General features: G+C 38.8%; 1 protein-coding gene across 1 annotated transcript in view; it reads right to left on the reverse strand.

The window, feature by feature from the left end:
• Window positions 1–15796, reverse strand: part of grin2a.L (glutamate receptor, ionotropic, N-methyl D-aspartate 2A L homeolog) — a 260724-nt gene extending 244928 nt beyond the window's left edge. Inside the window, 3 exon segments of the mRNA NM_001112896.1 lie at window positions 13155–13562; window positions 14558–14748; window positions 15584–15796. Coding sequence (NP_001106367.1) covers window positions 13155–13544 — 390 coding nt within the window. The 5' untranslated portion in view covers window positions 13545–13562; window positions 14558–14748; window positions 15584–15796.
• Window positions 15797–16784: the final 988 nt, after the last annotated feature.

Here is a 16784-nt window from a genome sequence, read left to right on the forward strand (position 1 = left end):
CTCTCCAATTTGCCTCAGAGGGGGAAAAAAATTCCTTCCTTCCTTCCTGGATCAACTTGTACTATGAGCTATTTCCCATAACCCTGTATTCCCTCACTTGCTAAAAAGCCATCCAACCCCTTCTTAAAGCTATCTAATGTATCAGCCTGTACGACTGATTCAGGGAGAGAATTCCACATCTTCACAACTCTCACTGTAAAAAACCCCTTCCAAATATTTAGGCGGAAGCTCTTTTCTTCTAATCGGAATGGGTGACCTTGTGTCAGCGGGAAAGACCTACTGGTAAATAAAGCATTAGAGAGATAATTATATGATCCCCTTATATATAGTTATCATCACCCCTTATGCGCCTCTTCTACAGCGTGAACATCCCCAATATGGCCAGTCTTTCCTCATAGCTAAGACTTTCAATACCTTTTACCAGCTTTAACCTAATACAAAGTAAATCTTTTTGCTGCTATATTTCAAATTAATATTATAATTAATAAAATTAATTGTTTAACAAAATTAGTATAAACATTGGTTCTACATAGTTGGTTAGTGAAGATACCTGTTGGTTACTGGAGACAAAAATTGTGCTTCATGACCCAGCAATGTATTTCATATTCATTATTATTATTATGCTTCATTTACATAGTGCCAACAGAGATTACACAAATATTACATTACATACATTATTCAGTCAGTCTCTGTCCATGTGGCGTTTACATTTTAAGGTCCAATTTACATTTACACCACACTGGGGCCAATCTTTTCAGGAGCCAATTAGCCCACCTCTATGTTTTAAAGTGTATGAGGATACTGGAGTACCTATACTCAACTTCTATTTATTAAACTTCTCTGTTGTCTTCAGTAATATTTAAAGGCAAATTAAAGGCAAAGTGTTACAGTCTCATTAAATCTGCAAAAATGTAAAATAAGCTAATTCAAAAGATAATCAGCAAAATAAATATAGCCCTTCATATAGATTTCCTTTCAAATGAATAAATGAAAGATATTACTTCTTAAAACAAGTCTGGCTGTTTGCCAAAGCTTACTCAGGTAGGTAGATAAACAAGAAAATGCAAACTATTAAACTGTCAGTTTAAATTAGAGGAAGCAACTTCTCAACTGCTCCTAATGGTCAGGAAGTAGTGCAAAACAAAAACATGTTTGGCAGAAACAATATGCACCTTTCATTTTTTCTGATTACGGTGTGTGAGAGGGAAGTACAAATATGGAGCAGGCAGCATGATAAAATGGACCCTTTGTTTATGCATAAAGAAAACAAACTATAAGGATGCTTTTGCAAAATTTTCTAAAAAAAATAAATAACAATTTTAATGGAACTTCACATAAAAGGTTAAGAAAATATTTTATGACATGTGAGTTGAAATTCTGAGAAAGTAATTTCTCTCCATAATGTAACGTGACGGCATCAGAGCGAATTGTCTTCTTGCATTTTCCAGTTATCTGAATGTGTGAAACATAAATTTAAGCACAAAAATGCTCCAGTAAATGGTTTGTCCAAGAAGTTTTGGAAACAACATATTCTGTTAGTTTTGGGGGTTTTTTCAGCTACAGATAAAATAAATAAGGGATAACATAAAAAGCTTTCAGCAAAGAAACATTTTCTGGATTGTTCCTTAGTGTTTATTCTTGTGTTGACAAAGAATTTCAAGGTGGTCAGTGTCAGGCTTAGAGGAGAGAGTGGGGGTCCCAGGAGAGGAACCCAAAGGGTAATTTATGGTTGAATGGGGCAAGCAACTTAAGAATAGGGCTACAGAAACAGAAGTTCTGTGCACTTATACCATTTTTAAAATCTCATAAGTACTTTGGGCTTTACTTGACCTTCAAATGTGAGATTTTATGTGAGGTTTATGCTGATCTTTATTAGCCTTAAAAGGTTGTTTCCTGCAGGGCAATCCAATGAACTTTTAGGCCCTACATCTTTCTGAGAAGTGCAATCACATTCCTTTCATGCACTTGTACTGGGGCAACCAGGTCCAGGATCACCCTGTTTACACTAAAATAGTCAATTTCTTGTTAAAAAGGAAAATTTGAGTTTTGTGTTGCCCCAGGTAAAGTGCTTCTGAGGCATCATGACAAAAGTTCCAATGAGTAGGCCATTATGACAATTATGTAGCCAACTACAAGTGGTGGTTGCTAATGTCTCTTAATGACTTAAACTTTAATTTTTGTGCCTGTAATTATTTTTCCTTCTGTATTATAGGTAGATGGAGAATGTGGTTAAAATAGCACCCAAGAAGGAGGAAAGGTAGACTCACTGGAGGGTGCCAAGTTGTTAGGCCCCACAGTAATTCTTATTGCTTACCTCCTCTTCTTTAAAATAGGCACTGGATGGCAACCATATCAGCATAAATAGGGAAGGACATTTCTTTATGACCCCATGGTGATGATCAGTCACGCGAGAAAGAAAACTAAGAAAACAAAGTGGGTTTAATCGACCAAGGTTGTGCCCCAGCTAGTATGTCATGTGAAATCATAGTGTATGGCAGCAGGCTGCATCATATCATCACAGTACTGTCTATTGCTGCCTCTTTGCTTAGCAATGTATATTAGCACATGCTTAATAATGTTGCACAGTTATTCAATCATTACCAATATCAAAGCAAAAATTTATTTCTTTCAACAAGACAGACCCATTTCCTATTGTTCATATGGATATTTCACTTTTTTGCTGCAAAAATCTGCAATGGGACCTCATCTCTCCCAGCTACACTTCATCACTAACATTATTTGATTGATATATTAACCCTGCAAGACATTCAGGTAGCTCAAATTCAAGTTCAATTCTGTCTTGGACTCTATCTCCAAGACGTTTGTATATTCTCTCTATCCCTGCATGGGATTGGCCCCAGTGTATGTGACTTTAGACTGTAAGCTCCATTGGGATGTGAATCATGTATAATCTCTGCAAAGTTCTGTGTCACTGTGTTAGCAATATATATATATACATATATATTTTCTTCTTATACAATGTGTGTATAATATGTAAGATATTTGTATGCACAAGGTATTTATAGACTGTGTGTCGATTTGCCAAGTCTACCTGCTATGATGTAAAATATGCAAGATTACATTCTGCATCAAGGGAGCTCTCTATCTTTCATCTGCTTAAACCAGGTGGTAAGTACCAGCCTCTGTATATTTTGTGCCTACAGGTGCTCCCAGTTGCACCAATGGAACTGTGTTCTTATGCCATTTGTGCTGCTGTGCACTCCAAAATGCCATCAACCTCAATGCAACATCTGCCTCAATTAGCAAAACAGCACCACCTTTGTGCCAATAATGACACATTTAATGCAAGTAGCAGTGGGTGCAAGTTACAACTATACTGAAAAGCTTATAGGAAAGTTGCATTGCTGATAAAAATTGTGGTAAATTGGGCTTATTATATAAATATTATCATAAGGGACTTGTTTATCAATGATATGTCCATAGACGATTTTTACTTTGAGCTGTATCAAACAGCTTTTGCACTTGCTGATCTCTGTATGTATGAGACGTATTCAGCCGAATTCTTTACTTGGACTCTCTGTGATACTAGAGGGAATTAGCTGAATGCTGGAGTCTAACCATGGCTGTAACTGCAAATGCATTCTTGTAGTTGAACAGCTATTTTTTGTTTGTTTCTCTTCAAAAGGCATAACCCACATTATTTATTGGCGCTCCCTTTGCCGCCTACTACAGGTTACCGAGAAAGGTGTTCATTTTTTGAAACACGTGTTTGTATTGATATCACCCTAAACACATCCATTCATGCTTTGATAAAAATAAACACGGGTTGCTGTTTACATTGTGGTAACATATTCATCCATGTCTATGAGAAAATTAGCCTTTTTTTTAACTTGATATCATCTGCTTTCCAGTCAACAGGGATATGTGTTTCTAGTACAGTATATATGCTGTTAGCATGCCAACTTAAAAAAATGACTAGCAAAGAATAACAATAACCAAGTATGCTGATACGAGACCAAGAGACAAGCAACCTGGGACAATTGCTCTGGTGTGCCGATACAAGCATGGATTTCAGGATTGTGTTACGATAACAGTTATTTCCTTTCTTACTGCAATGCAGCATTTCGCTTTGTCAGGCTCCAGAACCAAACTAGAAAAGTGTAATTGGTCTTCAATCATCTTTGTGGGCTTGTAGCCCATTTAGATTTGGATACTGCTGTAATGTTACACATTATAAAATAGTTTTCATTGATCTCGTTAATACTGTGCAGGGGACAGCTAGAGATGTTAATGGTACAAACACCCAAGACACATAAAATGCACAAAATGAGTTTATATATATTTAAATTCCATGTATGCCTTCTGAACATACCCTTTGGCGAACGTCATCTTATTTTGCCAAGAAATTATCTTCCGACTGCATTTTCCATTTCCCATACATTTGGGTGCAAACATAGAATGTAAGTAGCATGAACAAATTTTAGCAGCCGACGTGGGTGTAGCATGTCACACCAACAAGGGCATAAGAACCGGTGATTAAATCAGCTCTGCTTGGCCAAGAATCAAAGCAAAGCGTTCACCTGGAGCTTGTTCTATGGCATCTTGGAGAAGGCATTAGCTGTGGGTTCCTTTACTTGCATTTTGGAACCCAAATGGAAGGGATGCAAGTTATATACATTTAGGGGCCCATTTACTTAGTTCGAGTGAAGAAATAGAGGAAAAATAGTTAGAATTTCAATGTTTTTTTTTGGCTACTTCAACTTTCGACCTTCGACTTCGACCTTAGACTTCAATTCAAACGATTCGAACTAAAAATCGTTCAACTATTTGACCATTCAATAGTCGAAGTACTGTCTCTTTAAAAAATACTTCGACCCCCTAGTTTGCCACCTAAAACCTACTATTTGCGCTAAATCCTCCGATATTCGAAGTCAAAGGATTTCAATTCGGCAGTCGAATATTGAGGGTTAATTAACCCTCGATATTCGACCCTAGGTAAATTTGCCCCTTATATTTCTTTCATTTTCAAGTTTCCTAACAATCTTTAAGCAGAATTAAAATCAACTTGAATTTTTTTAATGTATTTAAATATAAAATTTCTATCCAATACATGTAAAATATTTTCTTTGTGCCATTATTTACTATTGCGCTCTGGAGACACCTTTATTCTGCTGCACCACTCTGAAAGAGCATTTCACATTCTTTTAGTTTTGTTCGTTTAAACATAAAATAATAATACAATGGGCCATTGTGCCTTTAAAGCCCATTTTCATTAAATCTGGACCAATATTTTAAGCACTTTTCCCGGAACATATAAATGTGTTATGGGCTGTCAGATTTCAGAGTCCATCCAATAATCAGTTAAGCATGCATGTGCAATCCAAGTGCAACACAAGAACAAAGGGAAAGAAGCATCTAAGCGTGCACAAGTAAGGCAAGTGTAACCCTGAAAAACAGTGGATGACATACTGTAGACATATCTAATTTAAAAGCAAGGAATCCATGACAGTCAGCCTCTGCCTCATAGAAATGAATTCCCGACCTCCCTTAGATTAACAGTCTTTTGACCCCTGCCGCACCTCCATTGGAAAGTGATGGATTCTGGGATTTAAAGTCCCTCTGTTTTCCATGGTGGGTTCTGCACAGATTCTCTGGAATGCAGAGAAACTTCAAATCCCAGAATCCATCACTTTACAATGGAACAAGGTGTGGGAGAGGTTGAATTACTTTGCCATCTTCAGCAGTATTTATATATAGGCACCCCAGGGCCTGTGCCTAGGCAGCAGCATTTGGGGGGGGGACGTCCCTTAAGTGCCACAGGAGACTTACCGATTAGATCTGGAAGCAGAGCTGGGGGCAAGGGGTACAGGACACATTTTTTCGTGAAATTTAGGGGAAATCACACATACAATGCACATAGCATCATTCTGCATGTTCAGGGGCACTAAGGTCTGGTGCCTAGGATGGCATGGGACCTAAATACAGCCCTGCTTAAGGGGGGTTGAGAAACAGCCCATATGAGACAGAGGCAGACTATCATGGTTTTCCTTTCAATCAGGTACAGGTATGGGACCTGTTATCCAGAATGCTCAGGACCTGGGGTTTTCAAGATAACAGATCTTTACATAATTTGGATCTTCATACCTTCAGTCTACTAAAAAAACATATAAACATTAAATAAAGCTAATAGGCTGGTTCTGCTTCCAATAAGGATTAATTATATCTTAGTTTGGATCAAGTACAAGATACTGTTTTATTAGTACAGCGAAAAAAAAGGAAATCATTTTTAAAATTTTAGTTATTTGGAAAAAATGGAATCTATGGGAGAATGTTTGTGATGGTCGAATTTATCCCATTTCGCTCGCTGAAAAATCTGCAAATTTCTCGGGTGCTGGTGTCAAAAATCGATGCCGATGCAGGAGACAATTTGAAGCGTGCTTATTTATTCCATTGCATTACAGTCAATGGGCGTTTAGAAAATTGTCGCCGGTGTCAAAAAACTTTGATGGCGGCAAAAATTCGCAAATTTATTCACCGGTGGCGAAACGCGGAAATTTGCAGCAAATTCGAGGCTGTTGAATAAATTCACCCATCACTAAAGAAGGCCTCTCAGTAATTCGGAGTTTCTAGATAACAGGTTTCCCGGATCCCATACTTGTACTTCTGTGTTAATAAATAATTGTATATTTATTCTTGATTATGCATTTTTTGCATATGCCAAACTAAATGGGCTTAAGGGGGATATTTCTTCCCTTTATGAAATTGCAGTCTAGGAAGACACCTTACAATACCTAAATGTAGATGTAAAGCATGAAGGAACAGACATTAATTTTGTATAGCTAATACAGGAAAGATAAGAAAACAAATAAGCATTAAGCATGTCCCCTTTATTTTAAAGATCATTATAATTATTTATCAAGCATGAGCACTGTGCATTATAGGAAGTAAAAAAACACAGTCAATGTAACTGACAGCAAATATGTCCCCAATACAAACAATGGCAAAGTGTTCACTATTGTAACTGTCTCCCAGCTGCCTGGGATCACTGACTGGTAAGATCATTTTTTTTTCAAACCGAAGCATGTATATAGCTAATGGCACAATGTGAAACTATTTTACAATGTGAAAGGCAGCAAATAGCGAAATCATATGCAGAGACTGCTCTTTAAGAGTTAGCAATAAGGAATAGACTAAATATAGTAGGAGGTTATGACTTAATGTCAGTGGTGCAGAACATGCACTGACAGCATCGTATCTGCTCTGTGAGATGAATATTATTGCATATTGTAAGCACGCACTCTTGTGTATGTTTACATGAGGAGTAGTTGATGTGCAGCACAGCATACCAATGAACCTAGAAATGTCTCTAATGTGCCACAACACAAGCCTTAACTGGTCAGCGTCTTGCCTGGAACTGCAAATTCCCTGAATGCCCTGGATAAAGAAGGCTGCTTAACTCAGTTGGCTATGATATTCCTTTATTTTTAAGGTCAAAAATAAAATTATTTCAGATGCAAATTAAACATGTATGCATATTTTATGATATGTACTCTTATGATTATATCATAAGAGAGGTAAATATACAGTGAAATGAATCCATATTTTGACAGAGTAAATTGCCAATTGTTTTGGTTTCGACCCAAACAGTTCTCTTTTTCTTAGGGCTGTTTGGGTCACAACTGCTGGTTTGGGGTTCAGCCCTGTGAAACCTGAACATGTGTGAATGTGACCAATAACCATCTCTGATGTCAAAATCCCACCCATATGAGATAAAAACGCCCCCCAAATGTCATGACTCCACCCCTGATGACATTATGCTAACCAGGGGTCCCCAACGTTTTTAAGCGTGAGCCACATTGAAATGTAAAAATAGTTGAGGAGCAACACAAGCATGAAAAAGTCCCCTGGGGTGTCAAATAAGGGCTGTGATTGGCTAGTTGGTAGTCCCTATATGGACTGATAGCGTACAGGAGGATCTACTTGGATCTACTTGGAACTATAGTTAGTTTTTATGCAATTAAAACTTGCTTCCAAGCCTGGAATTCAAAAATAAGCACCTGCTTTGAGGACACTGAGAGCATCATCCAAGGGATTGGAGAGCAAAATGTTGCTCACGAGCTACTGGTTGGGGATCACCCATTGTTCAGTTTTTGCAGAAGTCAAGGGCGGAAACCCTATGATAGAAAGTAATATTGGTGGAGACTGCTCTAAGAATGTCCACCTTCATCCATTCTTCCAGTTTTACTCCCCATTCCCATGTACCTTCAGAAACTCTTTTTGTTTTAAAAAGGCAAAATAAATAATGCTTTATTATTTAAAATCAACTACAATTGCACATAATTGTGTGTAACTATATGGTCATGGAATTCCCTAGTTCTATCCTGGAGTGCTCAACAGGGCCGGAACTAGGGGTAGGCAGAGTAGGCACGTGCCTAGGGCGCAAAGCTGAGGGGGCGCCAGGCACGTACCTGCTCTGTCGCCTACCCCGTGTCTGGTCCCGTCTCTCCCCGACTGCCTAGGGCGCCTGGCCGGGTTGGCCCGGCTCTGGTACTCAACTCTTATGGGCAATAGTTGCCTATAGTGGTCCATGGACCAGACAGGGACTAGAAATAAGAATATAGCACTACAGCTCAATGAAATTTGTGAAAGATTGTTTAGTGATTCAAAGCAAACATACAAACAAACACTTGTGTGCATGGAAATACAGTGCCTAGTATTCATGATGTTCATTGTAGGTTGTATTGATTAAATAAACTAATCTTATCTCTTTTATATATTGGTTTTAAATGTATGACCTTATCCCCCGTATGTCTTAAAAGGCATTAAGTTTGCCCTAGAGCAGTTATTGATAGCAATCAATATGATATTTGCTTTTAAACAGGTGACTAGCAAATGCTACCTGCTGATTGGTTACTAAAGGTTACTGCTCCTGGGCAAACGTAGTGCCTTTTATTACATAATCCCATAAGAGTAAACATTATAGTGAAGATCTGAGGATCTGAGGATCATTTTTTCAAATGTTAAGAAAAAGTCGCATGTTGAAGTGATGGATTCTTTGGGGGAATGTAATATTGGTCGCTAACACACAAATTGTTCACCATTCGTTTGTAATGCAAATAAACATTCTCAAATTGAACAATTTTGCCTTTACGAATACTTTGACACTCGCACAACAGTAGGACAGTGATTGAGAATTTTATAGTTTGCGCCAGTGTACATAAATAGTGTAATAAAAAAATAGTTACATCTGTTCCCACAGTTTACGCCACCTTTAAGCAGATGTTAAAGATTTGAAATGCGCAATTAACATTCGCAATGCAATAAAAGCCTAATGAAGAATATTACATTGCAACATGCACATTTTTATTTGCAAATTTGTTCTCCTGCGAATTTTATTACATTTCCTAAGAAGGAAAGTGAGGTTTCAACTGAGAATTCTAGAAAGCATTCTTGTATGGTGGTGCTGCAACTGCTAAGAAAGAAGGCTGAGATATGCACGGAGGATGATTAATTAGAATATTAAATACCTTAGAAAAAAAAAATCTGGAACAACCCCAGATGGAATAACTACAGCATGGCTTCTGCTGCTTGTTTATTGATATTGTTGTCAGTGCATACCAGGGGGTGAAACTGACTACTTTTAAATTATGTAAATTACGTTTTGCCTACAGATAGGCAATAGGACTTGTTCAGGGATAATAAGATAACAAGTATAATGGTGAAGATGGAATGTAAACTATTGTCTATAGTCCATGTATTCTGCTCTAAAGGAATGCCCATCCACCCAATTCTACTTACTTATCCTTACTAGTAACTTACTTATATTTATTCTTACTAGTAACGGTCCTACTAAAAATAGAAGTGGAAGTAAAGATGCACCGCCATATTAAAAGTACACAATAGACTCTTCTAGTTCATTTCTGCAGAGCTTAGAGGCAGTTTTGTTGTTCTAGTGTCAATTTGCTGCTGCTGGGTAGGCATTCATCTAACTAAAATGTAAACTGCCCCTGGGGCCATTCTGGTAATCCTTAAATACATTCCTTCACAAGATCTCTCCAAACCTTTCCAGGCCCATGTATCACTCCTTGTGTCTGGAACCTAAATGGTACTGGAAGTTCTATCAAGATGAGTTTATTGGAGCTTATTTGGTGAAGCATGCATTGTGAGTGTAAAAGAAGTGACCTCTACCACTGGCATTTGCAGGGGCACACAGTGTACCCATTTGTTGGCACAGAGCATAACCATTATAATTAGCATAGTAAATTGGTTGTAAATGTATTCAGCCTAGGGAATCCTTTTCCCTGTTGCCCACCTTAATGTTATGTATAAACCTCCTCCACCTATGTGCTGCATTAGTGTTTTTTTACTGCATCCATATAATTATTCTAGGTGTGTAATCTTCTATGGCCATGGATAACCCCTGTCCCCATTTAGTTTGAGACAACAACTTCCAGTAAACTGAACAGTCTGTAGCTAATTAGCAGTACAAATATTGTACCCTTTTTTTTCTAAAATATGAGGCTATTAGAAGTCACCTTGGAGCTCCTTTGACCTGTGTAAAGGCACTCTGCCTGTGGCCTCATGCCTTTATATGGTCATGGAACTCCTTCTAAACATTTGGCCTATTTCATGGTCATTGCCTATTTCTATGAGAATAAAGAGGCTAAATAGATGGAATAATAGGTTATAGTATGTAAAGAAAAGAGAATAGGAGAATAGAGGTTGAGTGAGGAGAGGAAGAAAATAATACCGAGAGTGGGGCCCTGGTTTAAAGGGTTTTTGGTGGGTCCCTGGTCTAAGGGTTTTTGGTGGGCCCGTGGTGTCCCAGTCCAACACTGTGACTGGGCCAGCGGAATACCGGCAAAAGACCCAATAGGCCCCCAGCCCTCATGGACTTCCTGATAGGCCGCCCTGTAATGCAAAAGGAGATCAAGCAGTACCCAACTTGACACATTATGATGTGCCATGTATGTGTAGGAGGAGTTTGCACATCGGAAGGATGGGCCATGGTGGCTACAAGGGGAACCCTTGGTGTTGCAGCCCCTGGTGAGCCCCCAATGTCCCAGTCCGATGCTGTCCTTATATTTTTTTTATATTAGGGGTTACATTATTGCCTATTAATATTGTTTTTAATATTTAAATTGTGAATTGGTGATTTCCCCAGTTTTCTCTTTTGGTATAGAAACATCCTTTCAACCAAGTATTTCATTGTACTAATATTTTATAATACAACATGGTATGCTATCAAACTGCAAAACCCATTTAACTGGTACTACAGTACCAGTTAAAACATTAAAGGCCAATACTGATTCCTGTAGGAATTTGTATAGTTTCAGTTGTAGGAACTCCAAAAGTTACATTTTTGATACTTTCCCCATTTCAATCATTCTGTACTGACTGAGGGGCATATTTATCAAGGGTCAAATTTAGAGTTCATGGGAGTTTTTCTAAACTCTCATGAACTCCCATGAACTCTAAATTCGACCAAAATTCAACCGATCAAAATTATTATGTAATTCGAATTTTTAAAACTTGGGTGAATGGAACCGACCCGCAAACTCGAATAGGAAAAAAAATCTATTTTACCGAATGCTGCAAACAACTCTAAATTGATCCCAGGACGTCCCCCAAAGGCTAAAATTCAGCAGGTTTAAGGTGGTGAATAGTCGATATTGAATTCTTAAAGAGCCAGTACATGATATATTTTGAAAATCGAATTCGATTCTTTTTAAAAACTTGAATTTTCACTTCGACCCTTGAAATATGCCCCATAGTGTGCTAATATTATACAAGCCTATATTAAGTGTGGCATATTTGCAAAGTTGCACACATACCCTGGTCAATAAAGCTCTGTGATTTGTACAAGATTAGATTCTGTATAATGTAGATGATATGCATTGTAAAAACTTGTGTTTTCATGAGAAATTAGCCGGTTAAGGTCCTTTCTAACCTACATAGCGGGTTGCTTCTTTGGGAGCACAGCCTTATACAGTGCACTATATGGTGCGGTCTAGTGGTAAATTGCTTGTGTTCCTTTTTGACAGCTGAATAATAGGCATCATATGCACACATAATGCAGAAAGAGTTTCATTCCAATGGAGCACTTCATCATTTTAAAATGTCAGAACAGTCCCATATTTAATACCAAAGCTGTTGCGGTTCTTTCACTAAATAAATCTAAAGTGCACTCAGGATTTTTAGTCATTATATTTAAAAGATGTATAGGTCACTGTGACATAGCAAAAGTGACATCCTTGACTGCTTTCAGCACTGGATATTCTATAACTTATCGTGTTGCTATTCCAACCAGTGCAGATAAGGACACATACAGGATGAGAGCCCAGCAGTTGATCCAATCAGATAAGCAACAGGCAACTCATGAACTGGAAAATCATAACAAAATGTGATTTTTCATAGTGAAACATACATGGTTTCCACTATAAATATTCTGTAATTCTGTGCACATTGTTTATTACTCCCGAGGATCCGTTTTTTCTCATTGATATCTCACAGTTTTCCAAACCCACCCCTGTAAATTTCCCTTCTGAAGGAAACATTTATAATGTATAGTTACAAATCTATATGTAGATGGTTACAATATTGTAAATAGGATTCATTATATTTACCCAATATTTAATGAACAGGCCCATTAAAACAACAATTTATATGGTAATAACTATAGTCATTTGCGTCCGACCCATAAATCATGGACTCACTGTTTATGGGAGAAGAATATTAATGAAAGTGTAACAGTAGATTGTATTCATTTGGAGACTTTGCTCAGCATTTTATTCTTATCTCTATCAGCAGGAGATCTCAAAGCACAACCCACTGCTTCTCCCAGTTGGTCGTTTTTTGCACTGTGCAAAGTTCACTTACCTCTAAGAGTCAGGGCACACGCTCAGATTCGGGGAGATTAGTCGCCCGGCGACAAATCTCCTCTTCTTTAGGGCGACTAATCACGAGGAAACTTCATGCGACTTCAGAAAACGAATCGCTCCGAGTGCCATCCCACCGGCGATTTATTTTTTAGCCGACAGGAAGGCAGGGGAGGCAGTTCAGGGAGATTAGTCACACGAAGAAGAAGTGATTTGTCGCTGGGCAACTAATCTCCCAAAATAGCAGTGTGTGTCTCTACCCTTGCATCTAAATTCGGGTTATTAGTAATAAAAAAAGGGGATCAGATTTCTTACCTTGTCTGCCATAATCATTGAGGATCCACCATGAATCCCTAAAATTGGGATGAAAGTCTGAGATGAAACAAAATCCAAAATCTGAGCTATTGCCTCTTGGTCGGTATCATCTCCAAACACCACCCCATGAATCTTGGTGCCTGACATGAGGTCACACACATGGGTGATGATGCTTTTGGGGTCAGTTTGGTTCACAAGCAAGGTCACCACGTTGACGTCAAAGTCCAAGGACATATCCCTTGTCCATAGAGAGCGTATGTCCCTCTCAGTGATGTAGCGAGTCCTTCCCAAAATGACTGCAATATTTAAAACAGGGAAACTTTTCTCTGCTCCATGGCCCAGGTCCCCTGCGTACAGGAAGGTGTATAGCAGTAAAACAAACATCCCCATCTTGTCCAGCTTTGCTCCCTGCGGAAAAGAATCAGAGGCGAGATGTTAGAAAGACTCCCCAAAAGCTGCTTCTCTTTTTTAGCAGCAGAATGAAACGTCTGACTCTGAACGACAAGACTTGGTGAAGTCTCATTTGGTGCAGTGGAGGCGCACATTGCATTACAGAAGCGCAATTTATTCAGCTCCCATTTGCGCCATGATCAGCCTCTGTCATGCTCTCCCAAACCAAACTAAAAGACTCTATACAGCCTCATTAGTACTGGAATACAGGTGGAAAGTCAAAATACACTATAGTTGTGCTTGTACTAGTGCTGCAGAAATCATTCTACTGTATAGTTTGCTTGTGAATCTCCTCCCCCTGTATTGTATTGCCATCTCTCATGTATCCATGGAATCTAGTGATAAGTGTGTGTGAGCAATGCAGATCGGTGCTGGTTGGGGGATACCCTGCAGTGTCTTGGCTGCCTTCACATTCATTCCTCGGCATCATCGTTCTGTTTACAGCATTTATATTTTTTCAGTCCAATCAGCATTTAACCGTGCAGCATGTCAACAACAATCTCGTCTGCAGGTAACATGCTGCCATTAAATACAGGGAAAATTCTAAAGTCATTATATATATATATATATATATATATATATATATATATATATATATATATATATATATATATATATATATATATATATATACACTTTTTCTTTTTTTATCATTACATTGTAGCTCAATTCTATGACAATTCAGTACATTTTAAAAAAGGCATAAAATACTGTCATTGATTGCCCCCCAAACACAGCGACACGATGCCTACATTATTATGGTATAAAAATAGCTCATTTAAAGAACGCATGTTAGGCTTGTGTTTGGTGAGGAGGATTGCAGGGAAGCTCCTGTTATTACGTATATCATGCCTCAACTATGTTGAGATTTCCATTCATTGTAGACGACGGAGAAGTGCAATAGCGCCCCCTTCAGCCCACACCACTCACTGCGCCCTCATTCACTCACATACCGTTGCCTTCGGAATAATGTTGCTATTTGGCTTGCTGCAAAGTTTGGCATCTCGTAGCTCTCAGCACTGTCTGTTGGGCTGATCCTTTGCCTTCTCCTCCAAGAACATTTTCCCTGCTGCTGCTGCAGTTTGATTTGCACAAAGCTGCCAAAAGATCCAGCCACTCCAGCTGGAGAATAAGTAAGAGATGCCTAAGGTTGAGAAAAAAACAGAGAATTAATAGAGATGGATAGATAGACAGATAAATATTGGGTGGGGAAGGGGGAACAGAACATGGAGCGGTATTAGGTAATTAGAAATAACCAAGGTAGGTACAGGCAAGTCCATAAAAAGAAGCAGTGTTACATTCTCAGTAGGTGCACAGTGATTTAGCACTGGAGCTTGCCATGGAAGGGAATTGGGGCTACCTCCAGGTAGGGAATTGGGCTACCTCCAGGGAATACCCATGATTACCTCTAACAGTTTTTTTTTTTTTGTAGACGTGACCACCCTGATGAGTGTGAAACTCACAATCATTTAGGGGCAAGCAATCCCTGCAAAGCAAGAGGACCACCACTGCATATGTACTTCTTTCATTTTGGTTCCAAATGCCTTTAGAGAAAACAATATGTGCCAATTTGGTGTCAGATGACACAATGCAGATACACGATTTTGTCTTTCATGTGACTGGGAAGCACCGATCAGATTGGGGCTCATATGTCAAAGCATAACTTTATATACTGTACCCAAAGGCAGAGAAGCACAATCAGCTGAAAGCTGTTTTCCCTTTAAAGTTAAAGTATCCCAGGAGAATTTTCAATAAAGCGTTTCAGGTTTTATCACTCTCCGTAGTTGCTTCTTCACTTCCCAGTTGTACTAGGCATACCCTGCATTATCCAGTATAGATTGTCTACACAACTGCACACACACATTGTTGCCTGTTGTTTTTTTTATACCCTTGCTATCTCATGTAACCATGGTATTTTAATCAATGAATAAATCATTAGTGCAATCCTTCCACACAATGGCATAACAGAGAATACTTACTGCATTTTTCTTCCAGATAGTGAAGCCTCAGACACACATATCCCATAAATTCCCGTGCGAGCAATGCAGCAGAACAATCTGTCTGTCTTTGTCACGATTCTGCCCAGCTATTTGTTAACCTCGCAGAAAACAGAAGCAAATTCAGCAGTCCATTATTCCCCCATGTTAAACTTCAAAAGAGATTGTCAAACTGACAACTGGCTCTGTTCAGTGAAAGGCAAATCCATTGCGGCTCTGTAGAGGTATTTTTCTGTTTTCTCTGCAGCAGAACTGTAAGACAGCATGGCCAGTCTCTGTATTCCTCGTAGGTTTTTTGGAAAGTGAGGCTTGCAGTCAGCTACACATCCTTAAGGTAAGAGAGAGAATTACACTCAGTTCAAGCCCAGTGAGTATGAGCATGGCAGAGAGCACACATATTGGTTGCAGTGAAGTTCCTAGTACAATAGGAGCCAGAGAATCCTCTCTGTATTCTGCACAAGTTCTCCTTGGCTGCTGTGCAAACTGAGAGACAGCAGGTGTTTTTTTGGCAAGAAGAGACAAATTAGGATTTTTGTAGTGAAATTGCAACCGACAAAACAATTCGAGGAAGATATGAGTCCTGCTGTGTGGGCTTAGTAATGCTGTATTACATTTTATTTCAATATTTTAAAGTGCCATTACCCCCAAACACACACACCTTGCATCTTCCCTCCCCCCACCACCTAATTGTACAAATGCCATGGAAAAAGCAGTCGCGCATAGGAACAATTACAGAGCGTCGCTGTCCTCGGTGCTGAAATCGCGCTGCCTATAGAGACTATTGACTGCTGCCCACAGGCACTTGACTAGCAAATACTTATCCAACTGTGACACTGAGCTTAGCAATAAAATGGAATCCTTTAGTTGATCCTAGATATTGGAGTTTATATAATACAGATGATGGGGCAAAATAAGGCTAAACACTTAATTCCTGTGTATGGGTGTATATGCCATGATGTATCAGTCTGAATTGCTTGTGTTATGGTGACAATGGGTAGTCATTTATATGCGCAACTCATATTTTTTCACAACTGGTTGGATTGCCCATGTTTTTTCCTGAACGCTAATATTTTGCAGTGCTTTGCTCGTCTTTCAGGTTTTTGCGAATTCTCATTGTGAATAAAATGGCTCGCAAATGAGACAGTGTTTGCGTGAGTGCACCCACTGTCCGAGGTTGTGGTGC

This window comes from Xenopus laevis, chromosome 9_10L, assembly GCF_017654675.1.
Source record: "Xenopus laevis strain J_2021 chromosome 9_10L, Xenopus_laevis_v10.1, whole genome shotgun sequence".
NCBI lineage: Eukaryota > Metazoa > Chordata > Amphibia > Anura > Pipidae > Xenopus > Xenopus laevis.